The sequence below is a fragment of the Trachurus japonicus genome, chromosome 1 (assembly GCF_045865225.1).
Source record: "Trachurus japonicus isolate A0001 chromosome 1, Traja_1.0".
Taxonomy (NCBI): domain Eukaryota; kingdom Metazoa; phylum Chordata; class Actinopteri; order Carangiformes; family Carangidae; genus Trachurus; species Trachurus japonicus.
The window spans coordinates 12,925,941-12,940,617 of NC_140907.1; the positions used below are offsets into that span (position 1 = coordinate 12,925,941).

Consider the following 14,677-nt stretch of genomic DNA (forward strand, 5'->3'; position numbering starts at 1 on the left):
TAGAGGAGGGGTAGACCTGAGGTGTAAACTCTCGCGACTGTACTGATCTTGCATTCTGTTGTGTAATTGGAGTTTGGGATGGACGAAGATGGATGCAAATTGATCCACAGGCCTGTTTGGATGGCTCAGGATACAATTGCTACTATAGGTGGTGGTTTCATGAGGGCACTTGGCTGTCTTTCTCGTGTGTGTTAGTCTAATATTAAGTCTACTGTGCTACTCCACTTTTCTAACATTGATTTATTTTCTAATTTGTTACATACAGCCATTTTACAGACTGAAAAGGGATTACATTTGCCTCACATTGTCAGAACTAATAAACACCACTGATTATGTGGTGTTAAGGCAACTACATAGTTCAATAGCTTGAGAACAATCAGCTCATCTGATTGAAGAAACAACTAAGGAAACAATGAGTATCATTTATTCTTATAACATAAGGAACTTACGCTCAACCAAAATAATCATGGACGCTCTTTGTTTGATTAGACATCACAGGTGGTTGTTGCCATAGATAAGACATGTAGCTGGCTTGACTCACAGCGAGAGGAAGTCAGGGGCCACGTCAGGGTGGCTGGGCCTACAGCTGCCTGTGTGGTATCAATTACAACGATGAAGACATCTAGAGCAATTGCTGTGTCATTGGAAAATCATTGGATATGGCTAGAGAACTTGAACATCTGGGCACTGGTGTTTGGAGGTTAGGCTAGTCTCATTGGGCTACTAAGACAATTGGGTTGGTTGGTTAGTTTAAGTGAAGCAAAGGGTTTGACATCCCAAGGTCCCTCTACTGTTCATCCATCTCAGCAAGATCAGAGTTGGATGAAGGTGGCGTGGATGCCTGGAGGTGGTTTGAAACAGGAAGCGGGCTCGGGGTAGAGCCCTCGGGGGCGCCACTTGGGGCAGGGTCAGGAAGGGTCAGGGTTTCTGGAGCTGACTTTTTGCGGGGTCGGTCCTTGGGGACAGAGAGGGACTCGGGCGCATCAGTGCACATGGGAGTGGAGGGAGCGCTGGCGGGGCCGGTGAGGGCACAGGAGGACAGGGGCGTCTCGCTGATGGAGATGGACGGGGGAAACATCCCGATCTTCTGGTTGGTGGCCTCCTGGATGGCACGCTCAAATTCTCTCACCTCATCCATTGTCATGTCTGGATAGGAAAGAGATGGTTTAAGGAACCAGAGTTTTCAATAATCAGTCATTATTTCAGTCTATAGGCATGGTCATGCTAAACATAGGCTCAAACCAAGAAGCTCACATTTTGTGACAAATTGCAAATGTGCTCATATGTGTAGCCTTACTAATAGGGCGGTCCAAAAGTCAGATTTTCACCAGAGAGTTATTGTAGCCAACATAATTAATTGAAATGACATTTACAGATAAATTAATTCATTTAATTTTGTTTATCATGTGTTTTATCTCTTTTTTTGGCAAATTAATAATGTAGCGATGAAAGTGTAGAGAGAGCCTGTACAAAGAAAAAACAATTACACTGAATGGATCCCAAAAAAGCAACCAGATGAACTGATAAACAAAAGATCCACAGGGTCAAACATCTGCCATCACAACGTGATCATAAGTATTATTGAGTTATTATAATATTTCATTTTAATATCACGGTTATTGTCAATACTTATATCGCCACACTCTTTATTTCTTAGATAAACTTTCAGATCCTTTAGGGTGCAACAGTAAATGCAGCTGCTTGAATAAACATATTCAATGTATGCAGAGCTCGACTCAATGTGGGACAGAATGAGTGGATGTATGTGGACAGGTGGGCAACTGTAACAGCTTCGGGAGTTGCCAACGGTTCAAAAATGTGACAGAGGAGGGACAATGAAGTGAAGAAACAATGAAAAAGACACATACTCTGGCTTTGTCATGGATCTCTATGTCATCCAATGAAGATGGGTGCTCATGGCAAACTTTAATGTTGGTTTTCTCATGCATTTGTTTCTCGTAATCCCGCACGTCATCCAAAGTCATATCTGGAAGAAGGGGGGAGGGGTGGAACGAGGGTCGAAAGGTTGGTAACTCCTCTATACAGTAATAGCGCTCCAGTTAAGAGACAGGTAGGGGAGAAGAGGATTAGCTGGCAAGGGTGCATGCCGTGGGTGAATATAGAAATTTTAACAGATGATTTTTTTAAATAAAGCTTTATAGGTTTAAGCACTAGCTTCCCATGGCAAGAGTTCACAGGAGACAGCTAGACAAACCTGAGCCACACCAGGAAGGAGGAAAGGAAGGATGAGGTCATGGACCTTTCAAGAGTAAGAAAAGGCATAAACAATCCACACCCGAGGAGGAGGTTGGATCACTGTAAGCACACGACACCAAGGTCTCACTCGCTCCACAGCCAAAATCATTCCACATGTGAGAGGATTTTGGGAATACTTCAAAGAATATCCAGATTGTAGGGAGTTGTGGTTGAGGATTAGCAGGTAAAGAGAGGAGAGGGACAGTTTCATGACAAAGATCAGGGGTTTGTTATCTACATGCCCTACAGCTACGGGAAAGGCTCAGCAGTTGAGAGTGAGTGGATGTGTTGTAGCCACCTATGAATACAAACAGGGCTGCCTCTTGTGCAACAAGATGCTCAGAGAGACAGGCAGTGTCATCTTTCATGTGTCAAGAAGAGCTTCATTCAGTCATGTAAATCTCCAATCATTCCTTCATGTAATTGCCTGGCAAGCATTGGACCTCAGGCACACGTTTGGTATGCATGAGATTTTGCGCTACATCCTCTTACTCTGAATTTCTCATGAAACATGAAAGGTTACAATTTAAATAGTTGTTTTCATCATGCAGGTTGCATTTGAAACAAACACCGACTGTGCCTGGAAACTAGAGTACAGTGTTTGTTATTGTTGGGTTAGTGCTGACACCCAGAGGAAGATCCATGCTACAGGAGAATGAGCAGGACTGGCAGTGACAGGGGTTAGATGCAGGTGGAGTGATTTGACATGCACATGATTTGATGAATAAACAGTAATCACAACAGTAGTCTGTATAATAACAGTAGCTTTGACAGTTCTAACAGTCTAAAGAATAAATAGTTACACAGCACATCTAAAGTTTAAGTTTAAAACTATGGAATCATTAACAATATACATCAATAAGAAACTCTTTAAGAAGCATCCATGGGTTTGTAAAATACTTCAACTTAACAGAACATGTGTGAGTAAATAGATGACTCAATGGCTATGAGGTGCACAGAGCACTGACAGCACGACTTACCAATCCATTCATCCACCCAGGCAAAGGCCTGTCTGTGTCCCAGCAGCAGAACATCACGGACAACCTGCAACACAATAATGATCAGTAAAATAACAACAATGTGCCAGATGGCCCCTCCGACCACCACCAAACATTCATACGCATTCACATGAGGCAAAGTGGGTATGGTGTCTTGCCCAACAACACAACGACAGCAACCGGGGAGGAGTGGGATTCGAAACCACCAACACTCCAGTTATTGGTGGTCCACTCTACCTCCTGAGCCACAGTCCTTCAAATAAATACTCACACAGCCTTTTTTAAAAAAAAATCCTTTTATGTTTGACTTCTGTCATGTTTAAAGTCTCAAGCTGTGGAAGTATGATCACCAATAATCTGAGTTACTCTCCCCTCAAATCTATGAGATTTTAAATAAGAATCCAAACTTGACTGTATTTTTCCATTAAACTAAATGTGAACAAAGTGATGTTCTTTGATACATTTAGAGCAGCACAGACAATACATCACTCCACAGTTTGATAAGCCCTTTTTAAAATATTCATGTCTCCAGTAAGAGAGAATGGCCTTAATGCTGAGCATTAGAAAATCAGAAGAGAAGACAGAACTGACCTATTGTTGATTTTGGTGTGTCGATAGGATTTGTAGAAATATGAAAATGATAAGAGTATTGCCAATGTTTTAAATAAGACCACAATGATCAAACTGAACCGAAAAAAATAAATGATGCCAAGTGGGAGAAGTGTAACCATAAGTTCGACTGCTGATTAAAATGAGAGGGACACCCCATGGTTGACCTCTCACCTTGTGTACGAACTGCTCCACCCGTGTCTGCAGGCCCCACACCTCAAACTTGACAGTGACCAGTTTGTATGAGCACATGATGGGACTCTGGGTGTCCCTCCAGCCTTCCTGCAGCATCCCCCGCGACGTCTTCTCGGATTTGAAATATCGCAAGTCCTGCGAAGTGGAAGCATGAACACACGTTCAATAAAACCATAATTAACAAAAACCTTCAGGCATCATTGTTTCTGCACCCCAGTGGAGTTACTCTTATGGGACAGCCTAAGATTAGATGCATGAATGGATGCTAGGATTAAATACCATTTGCATTAACCCATCTGGTCCTTGGAGGATCTCTATCCAGGCTCATTAGAGCTGAGGCAATCTGTTATCAAACAGCTATGAAGACAATTACCAGATCCCACACTGCACAAACTCAAAGGCGACAGATGAATGCTGCTTTGGGATTGACTTGGCTTTTCTCAAGTCCCCAAAGTTTGTATTAGAGTGACGGTTTCAACAAACTAACAACAGACAATAATGATAATACTAATATCATGCACACTATTGTTTTCCTTCTCATAGGGATAGTAGAACCTCATCACAGGATAATTATTAGACATAAATTAGTTTAAACACAGGGGCTTTCAGTCACATTGTTTTACTTTACTTTTGCACTTACAGATTCAGCAATACAACTACTTGCACCTCTCTGCTAGTGTCAACTTCTGACAAACACAAACATTTATACACACACACAGACACACACACACCTCTGCACACTCACCTCAGAATCTTTGTAGTAACGCTCTGGGATCTCGTCGTAGGCGATGTCGATATAGCACACCTCCCTCTCCTGCTCCTTCAGCTCCGTGTCGAAGATCTGAAAAGAAAAACAGTCCAGTTTGCCTCTGCCAGCCAATTGGAGTAGAGTCCTCGCAGAAAACACTCAATCCAGGTTACATTACATCATCAGACATCTGGACAGAAATTCTACATTACCGTTTGACTCACTGGGTATTACTCATAGTAGTAATGACAGTGCCACTCAATGTCCCGTCATCACTCGGAAAAGCCACAGCAGCACATTGTAATTGTTTGCATAACCACTAGGAGGGGCTCGACGTTCACAATTTGCTACTGTGCCAAGTGATTGCAATTACTGTCACATGTTGTTAAAACAGACTGTGTAACTTACTTATTCCCTGCTTAGCTTCTCTTCGTTAGTGCCAATGCAGTTGATTTAATGGAACCTTTTACTACTACAATAATATACCATATTTTAATATTACTGCAAGATATCTCTTTGTCAATTCATCAGTCAATTCATAATAATGCAGTCTATTCATTCAGAAAAAAACATGAACATACAATGGTGTGTGTGTTTATATATTTCTACACACACTATCATCATGAGAACATTCTTGAATAAAGCACCTACGTACCACAGTGTCTACCAGGTACTGGAGATACAAGAGGAATGTGTGCAATTAGATTAGAGCGAGGTTATAAGACAATGGCCTCAATGGAGATTTGTCTTGACAATAATTGAGGGCAGAATGCTTGCAGGTTAAATTTAGTGAAAATAATTCCATTGAATTAACATTAAACAACCAGCTATGTCTAAAAGATTTAGAAAAAAAAAAGCATTCAGTTGTCTCGCACAAGATGTTGCTAAACAAATCCATTTTGGGCTAAATATGGTGGTGTGAAACTCACTGGTCTCTATTGAAATGAAGAATTCTTACACAGAGCCCCTGTGTTGAGCTCTCAGTGAACTGAGCGCACCCACAATTTCATTTCTTCTTCGTGTCAGATCAGTTGGAGGGTTGAAAGGTTCAGTCATGGTCTGTTTTAAGAGTTTGGGAAGCTTCAGACTTCATTATTTCCTGAGTCGTAAATTAATTCCCCAGCAGGCAGAAGCAGCTTCTCAGCAGCTGACAAGTGAAATTAGTTTAAGTAATAACATGACTCTACAGGGTGTCATTCTCATCTCTGTTGTAGCCTCACTTTCTGATTCTGGATGATCAGACCTAAGTATTTTGGCAAACGCAGATTCTGTTTTTATTATTTATGACATAACCAGTCACTACATGCTTCCCCATCATTTTGGAGCTTTCTGTTGCCACCCAACACAACTGTGAAACATCTCTTCCTCTATCTCTCTCTCTCTCCCTCTCCTTTTCCCCCTCCTCCTTTCCTTCTCTTAGTACATTCTGTCTCTCATATACTGGATGAGCACTGCTGGCACAATAAGGGCTGATATGTCAGCATGCATGAGTGCAGCCAAGCGACAGGGATGGAGACTGGGATGAGTGGAGAGGGAGGGAGGCAGAGGTGGATGAGAGGAGAAAATGAGGAGGTAAACAATGAAAAAGAGATCGGGTGGAGGGGTGGGGGTAGGGTGCAGGAGAGGAGGGGGAAACAGTGGTAAGGACAGGGACAAGGACGAGGGGGGAGTGAGAGAGGACTGGTGATGAAACGAGAGCAGAAACATGGATTTGTGTTAAATGAGAAGCAGAGGGCAAAAATATCTGCAGTGAGCAGGTGTGCATCACTTTGCAAAATTTAAATGCACGCATGTCCTCACTGCACTTCACTGGGAGAGTTCATGAATTTCATGTAAATAGTCCATTGATAAAAGAAGCTTATTCCAGTGTATAAGAGGCATGAATACTAATTTTCAAGGACTTTTCGGACGATTTGTTATTTGAACTCGGACATTATTGCCAAACCACAGCAAGGTGAGAGAAAAATAGAGAGAAATACAGGGAGAGGGTGAAATAGCGAAAAAAAACAGTAGCATTTTGCATTCCAGTTTGATGCTTTATGCAAATACCCTATAAACTATTTTAGATGGGTATGTCACCAGATTTCACTGAACACACAGCAAACGCAGGCATTTCTGTCCTGAAATGCTGTGTGAGAGCTGATAGCCATCACTGACTGAGTAAAATAACTGGGTTGGACTTTACTTCATTACCCTCTAAAAGGACAATCCAAACAAAACAGACAATTCATACTCATTACACACATAAATGTAACGATTGGCTGAATATAATGGGTCAACAACATAATAGTTGTAAGCATATTTGTCAAGGCACTCTAAATTAACAAAAAGAAAAAAAAGAAATAGAAAATAGAAATTATCTGCCTAAGGGGTAAAGGGTTGCCTGACTGGCCAAGTGGTAAAAATATGAAAACAACTGTGTCAAAGTGTTGATAGAAAAAGATGGAAAGAGATGCATTTTCTCATCCTGCTTGCTGTGCAGCTGAAGAGTCTGTGGAGATTTTACAAGAGCAACATGTGCCTCAGGACACATGTTAAAGCTTAATGTGCTAGTGTGTGTGCATATGAGTCAGTGTACATGTGTGTGTGTGTGTGTGTGTGTGTGTGTGTGTGTGTGTGTGTGTGTGTGTAACACTGGATAGTACTATGGAATTCTACATGTCATATAATGTTACCACACCCTACTCCCACTCATTTCCTGTCCACAGACGCACGATTTTCCTCCCTTATTCCTCTCCTCTACTCCTTTGTTTATTCCTTTTCCTACTGTGTTCACATACAGTGAAAAAGCACCCTGAGTGGACAGATGTTCATATGCTCATATCTACAGGCATCTCAAACTGGCAAACTCTCCCTCTCTCTCAAACACACACACACAAAAACACAAACACATACAGTATTCATGTACTACTGAGATTTCGTTCAGTTATCAGCCATTAAATGCGTTTGCTCGTGGCGATTTCTGCTATTTAAATTCAAGAAAGAATCCTTTCATCTGTCGCCTTGTCCTGTCGAACCAAAACAAGCATCAATCTAAAATATCACTACATGTTTTATGCATGCTGACAATCTGTTGTGGTTTTCTCTGCACTCTACATGTAATCACTTTGAGATACATCACAAGAAAAGACACTCGAGCCAAAGTTGGGAGCAATTCCTCCCAGTTTCAGGCAGAAAATGAAGACACGGTAAAATCAACTTGCTGGCCGCCCACCCTGGTATATTTCAAGCAATTTGTCTGTTGCACACCACCCAACATAATGCTTCTTTTTCACTTCTTCAGCGGCAGCCTTTCATGACTAATACAAGCTGGAGAGTGGAGTAAAATATAGAGAGAAAGGCAGAGAGTAGGCCAGCAGCCCAAATGAAATTAGCTGTCCAACAAGTGGAGCAGTATTTGGCTGACTCTCAGGGCTCATGTATAGTTGGCAACGCAGGATGCCGGGATTGCACGGGAGGGCGCGAGTTGCCAGATCTGCCTGGATGATGCAGCCTTCACAGAGATCTAATTTTCTACCATATGTCTGCTATGTGATCTTTTGTTTTTTTGATTGTCCTATTTTGGCTTACATGTTTTTGAATGTGAGCAACAGATAACAATGTCACATTAAGATGAGATTTGTATAGTTTGGCAAAGCCTGACTGATTCCTTGACTGGAGCTTTGGGTTTACAGGCGCTTAATACTCCTTAATCTCTTCATGTTAAATAAATTGTTTGTATTGTTTTGTATTTAAAATGCCTTATTAAGTTATATTATGTAATATGAACATCATCACCAAATATCAGTATCAACACATAAAATATACATGTGCACAAACATGGTGTACTCACATTGTCATTGCATCCTTTGTTGTCCTCATATTTTGTCTCTATGTGGATGGAGAACTTGGGCAGGAATGAGCACTGTGGTTAAAAAACGAACAAAAAAACATGTGAGACCATATGTAACGAAACAAAATAAGGATTTATTTGAGCTGACAATAAGAGGCCACTAAGTCAGTATGCTTCCCTTAAATCAATATGCTTTCAACTATGTAATTATTTCATTTAGCCCAGACAATTCGGGACAATTTGAGTCTTTTGGCTTAAAAAAAAAATGTTTTAAATGGATGGGTGTTTTTACACCAACTCACACTGAAACACAAAACCCTCCCACACATAAACAGACACAATATCAAATATTTGTTGTTGCCACTACATAGTCCTCTTTCCCCCTCTTATCCCGCACCCTAAAGCGCCGTGACTCATGCCGTCGACATTTCTCACTCAGCACAACAGAAGCCTGTAAGGCAATGTCTTTGCTTGATCTGCAAAAGCTTCATGTGTTTTCACGTTCTGCATATTAGCAAAGACAACACCCACCAGTGTGTGTGTGTATGTGTGTGTGATTTGATGAAGGGATATATTTTCTAACTAGAAAAACTAAACCTTTGGTAAAGGAAAGGGGAAACAAAGACAAAATACATTCTAGCTTCTACAAAGACTGAACTACAAACACTTCACACTCCATTCAGCAAGCCAACTGTGACAAATTTGGTTCTTCAAAGCTGCATGTGTTTTATTTTAGAAAATGGAAATGTGAAAATGCTCACTCCTAATGAATTAAAATCCAACTTCACACACCCAAAAATTAATTTCCAAAATACATAAATGCAAAACAATGAAACAAGCATGAAGGATACTTACAGTGTATTCTACAGTCCGAGGCAGGGGCATGACACAGACATCAGGTCGGAGCAGAGAGACAAAACACCAGAGACACAGTTAGTTACACAGCCTGCTCAGATCTTCCACGGTTTATAAAAGGAAATGAGAGTGGAACAATGTACGAGAAAATGTGACTTGTTTGCATAAAATAGTGACTCTGACATGTACATGTACCCCACATCATCCCTTCCTCTGTGGCTTTCTCCTCTACTTTCTCTAATTTGCTGTCATCAAAAAGACATTCCCTTTTATCTATGTTCCTCGGCTTGTAACACGTCTCCCTCAGATCAGGATCATTAAAGCATCACAGAAACATGTTCTCGCCACTGCAGCTCTGATCCTTGCACTCCTGACTACTGTTGTCTGTAACATTAGCTATTTGCCAAAGTGAAGCTTGCTCCACTGACGCACTCGCTGCCAGTCAGTGTGGATGAGACATTTGCTTTACGGAAAAAAAACTGTAAAAATGCAAATACATGTCGCCACGAACATATTTCCATGTCAATAACATGTTTATGCTTTTCTCACATGGTGTTGTCCTGGCACACACTGACAATTATAGACAGAAAGCTGCAATGGTGTGACTGAAAGTGCGATCATTTTGTCATCATCGCAACTGAGACATTCAAATGTGTTACTATTGAGATGTGAATCTTGTGAATCTACAGTGTCTGCTGTGTTGTTTTGTTTTTTGTGAGCTGCTCCCTTCACAATTTTAAAGTTTATTTCATACTTTGTTTATCCATGATTCTCTTTCTGTATTTATCCTGACCTCTCGCTTTTCCTTTAGATTTTGCTTACAGGGATATAAAACCTCTTCCAATGTCGCAGCACAGGGACCAAACCTTCATCTGGTAAAACCTCCACATGTCCTTCAGAAAACGAAGCTGACATCTGAGAATCAGGGTGTCCTGAATTATACAGCACATGTCTGAGGGTGCACAAGGCCTTTGGTGGAAAAGCTTTCTCCTTGAGGTGTGTCTTTTTAAAAAAAAACCTGTTAAAAATTCAGTGGAAACTGGTAATCTTGGATCATGTGCTTGAAAGGGCGACATGCTGTGCTTCTAGAGACCACCTGTGTGTTCACGGTCTTGTCCAACTCCCTAAAACATCCAGTAAAACACCACGTGCACAAAGTGGTGAGTGCTGAGTCAACAGTATTTTCAACTTTTTAGCCCAACAAAAACTTGCTGAGAAGCTGACCTTTAAAAAAAAAGAGAGACGTGCACTTCATGTGACTGCAGTGCTATTAAAGTCTGAGCTCCTGTAGTCTCCACCTCTACACCAGGCAAGTGTCCCTGTGTTACAGTGAGGCTCTTTCTTTCCCTTACAGCAGCTAAATGGATTTGATATGATGTGAACGGTGCAATGTGTGGCGCTGGCCGATCTTCAAACTGCATCTGTCTGATTAGCTTTACAGCCTCTGTGAGCTCACCTGTTATGGTGTACGGGTAGTAGTTCCACGCTTTCTCTGTCACGTAGAAGATTTTGGGAACCACTGCTCGAGCCCAGCTGGGTAGTTTACTGCAGAGAGACAGAATCGGATGAGGAGAGAAGAAGACAGTGAGTATTCAAGAGCAAAGCAGGGATGGACGTGGAATTACCTCCATCATCGCAGCAGTCATCAAAAACTTGTGAAAGGAAAAATCAGCTCCAAGTGGAGAAACTACAGGACAGTGTGCAATCCCTGCTGACAGAAATGGTTTCTGTCTACACACTCACACAATTACATATCCCCACATGGAAGGCAGCTACTAGGGGTGGGCAAAAATATCGATATGGCAATATATCGCGATACTTTATATTGCGATACGATATCAATATTCAATATTTAAATATCGATTTAAAAAAAAATAAAAAAAATTCAAATAATAAATCATGTTTCAGACGTAAATCCAGTACGACTTCCGAACCTCTGCTCCGCGAGGTGTCACTGTACTGCTACCTCAGACAGTGTGTTGTACATGCAAGTATGTAGTTGTAACTTGCACTTGTATAAAATGGCATGGATAATTTGAATTACATTGTCTTGACTCAGTTTGTCCCATAAATTATCACTATCATCTGATGTACATACAACTCGGATTTTAAGATGCATAATGCCTTTTACATTTTTCAGTGAACTATGTAGAATATCGTAGAATATCGTAGAATATCGTAATATATCGCAAAATTTGGATATCGCAATATCGTATCGTATCGTGACTCAAGTATCGTGATGCGTATCGTATCGTGAGGTCCTTGCCAATACCCACCCCTAGCAGCTACCCAGTACAACCACTGTCTAATTTGTTGGCCGCTCAAAAGAACTTTCAGTGGCAGTGATGATGGAGAGGCGAGTGCTGCTCTTTCACCATTGGCTGTATTCGGTATTAACTTGACAGGGACAGCAAGATGCAAATCATTTGAGAAGAATAAATCAATTTGCTAAGTAAATAATCAGACCAACCACGGATATAACATTTTCTATTTTATTATTATATTGTATGCCAAGAGTTAGACTAGAGGACAGATCCCTCTCTTCTTCTAGCTTCAGAGTGAAGCCACAGCCAGCAGGTGGTTTGCTTATTAACAAGAGTGGAAATGTGGGTGAACAGCTAGTCTGTCTCAGTGGTAAAAAAAAATCCACCATCCCAGCACATCTAAAGCTGACTAACTTGTTATATCTTGTTTGTTTAATCTGTGCAAAAAGAAGCATTAAAATGACACATTGTGATTTGACAGTGTATAAAACTGAGCCCGCTGTGGCTCTTTGACTCTCCCTGTATTATCTCCCATATGCTCAGCGTTCACAGACGCACAGCTTACTGCCAATATGTGCGCCCAGGGGGATTCTGTGTGTGAGTGTGCATGCTTGACAGTCTCTGATCTCGAACTCTGAACTCTGTTAGTCTGTAATCGGGTCTGCATTGGGAACTTATCTGAGACATGTCAAACAATGGAGTGCACTGGGTTTTCATGTAGCCAGCCTTCAGCTCCACTTCCTTTGATTGACATGGAAAACAGTTTCTCTTGAAGCAGAAATGCGGCACCCACTGCATCGTGACGGCTGCGAATAAAAACAGCTTTCGACGGTCACATTGTGTGATTGTTGGCAGGCTCGCTCGCTCATCTCTCTCTCTCTCTCTCTCTCTCTCTCTCTCTCTCGCTTTCTTTTTCAGTCTCCCAACAAAAGAGACTGACACTCCTCCTACACCTCCATTTGTTGATTTCTCCCCATTCCCTCCTTGTTCTTTTAAAGATCTTTGCCAATAGCTGCTGCGACGGAGACCACATTGCCAAGTGTGCAAACGTGGTGGGTGGGTGTTTGGGAGTTTTTCAGCCAAAGCGCCTGTTTGTATTCAGAAGAAAGAAAAAAACACCAGTTGAGTTGACCACATCCAAGTGAAAAGGCCGAACTTAATTCCATCATAAAATCAGCTGTCTCTGCTCTTCATCAGTGTTCAGGTTGGATGAGATCAGGTCAAATATTGAAGTACGGTGCGAGGCAGACTGTGAGGATTAATGGGCTGGTTGAAGTGTGACAGAGCGAGTCCAGATTGACTTCCCTGCTGGTGATTCAGAGCTAAATGTTTACTCGTTGCAGGGCCAACCATGGAGGGCAAGTTAAATGGGCCAGAAAAATGGAACAATCCATTTAATTAATCTAATTTATGACATAATCTAATTCTAATCTAAATATTAGTTAGTTAGTTCGTATTAGTTTTTCCATCATACACTGCATGTGTTCTTTTTTCTGATTACCTTTTTTCTTCTTCCCTCATTCAGAAGGGAGTCTTTTTTTTAATTACAGATACACAAAGCGTCTATGTCACTGTCTTGTTACGTGTTTGTCCACATTAACATCAGTGATGGAAGAACACCATTCATTTATCCAGACAGTCATTAGCATTACTGCTCATAATTCTGAGGCCAATCCCAGTTGACATTGGCTAAGAGGCAGGACACGAATGAGCTGACGGATCTTTAATAAATCCCCTTTTCATGGTGCAACTTAAGAGAGAACCATGACTAGCTATGCCAGCTGTATTTATGCATCATTTGGTGTTCACCCTGACAAATTAACATTTTACCTTAATACAATTTCAGCTGCTCTGGAAAGGTCAGTGCACTGTTTTTTTCTATCCAAGACGCAGATGTAAATGGACCTAAATCTGGGTGGTTTGGATTGTTTCATTTCCATCCTGTCCACCATTCATCCTTTCTCACTTCTTGTAATAAAATACCATCCATGTAAAGACTGCTTAAGTGGGCTGTTGCAATTGAGGCGGAAGGACAGTTTATATTTTGAAACATCTAAAGCCTCTTTTGAACTCATATTGAGAGAAATCCCAAACCTTCTCTATCATAGAGTAACTTGAATTCCTTTTTTATTGAAACCATGATGATGACCATGAAGTGTAAAAATGTCTTTTTATGAATTTGAGAAAATTAAACTAAACTACTAAAACGCTCTATTTCAGTTTTTTTTTCTAAGTTTACGTTAGAAAAAGACCTGAATGAAAGCCTGCCCTACTGTATCTCTGTTTGCTTCCTCTGCCTTCTTTCCTCCTCTCCTCTGCAGAGAAGGAGCTGTGCTGACTCGACATAATGAGATCCCGGCCCAGTGAAAGCTGACACAGGTATTTGTGTTCACAGCATCTCTGTCCTTCCTCTCTTCTCTCTCTCTCTCTCTCTTGGTCTTTTCCTCCCTCTATCAGTCCCTTTTTCTCTCTCTTTTCTCCACATATTTTCTTTCTTATTGTCTGGTACAGTATCTGTCTGACTCATGAAGATCTAACACGACAGGGTCGCACATATACTGTATTTGCTTGAGCACATACTGTACATATATTGATGCACAAAGATTCAATCACAGGATTCAGTGAGATGCGACAGTATGGTGATGGTGAACTACAGTATGATGATTAAGACACTCGAGCATGAAGGCAGCATGAGTGTACCTCTGTGTGTGCAAGTCCGATCAGTCTTGTCTAATGATTGAATGTACTCTTAACTAGTTGACAGGTTCATTTAAAAAATATTCCTTGCAGTCCAGGTTTTACAACATTACATCTCAAGTAGAACTTGTGAATAAGCTACCAGCTGTAGCTTCAGTCCTGCACTACCCAGACATAGCCTGCCAAGGAACCAGTGTGGGTGGTTTTACGACGCCTTTTATCT

General features: G+C 41.2%; 1 protein-coding gene across 1 annotated transcript in view; it reads right to left on the bottom strand.

Moving 5' to 3' along the window:
• Positions 1 to 406: 406 nt before the first annotated feature.
• Positions 407 to 14,677, bottom strand: part of LOC146991478 (cytoplasmic phosphatidylinositol transfer protein 1-like) — a 69,236-nt gene continuing 54,965 nt past the window's right edge. The window contains exons 3-9 of the mRNA XM_085773323.1: positions 10,950 to 11,038; positions 9,494 to 9,501; positions 8,639 to 8,710; positions 4,804 to 4,899; positions 4,038 to 4,193; positions 3,237 to 3,300; positions 407 to 1,146 (exon numbers count right to left, since the gene is read on the bottom strand). Of these exons, the coding sequence (XP_085629449.1) occupies positions 788 to 1,146; positions 3,237 to 3,300; positions 4,038 to 4,193; positions 4,804 to 4,899; positions 8,639 to 8,710; positions 9,494 to 9,501; positions 10,950 to 11,038 (844 nt within the window). The 3' untranslated portion in view covers positions 407 to 787. The remainder of the gene's footprint in view (positions 1,147 to 3,236; positions 3,301 to 4,037; positions 4,194 to 4,803; positions 4,900 to 8,638; positions 8,711 to 9,493; positions 9,502 to 10,949; positions 11,039 to 14,677) is intronic.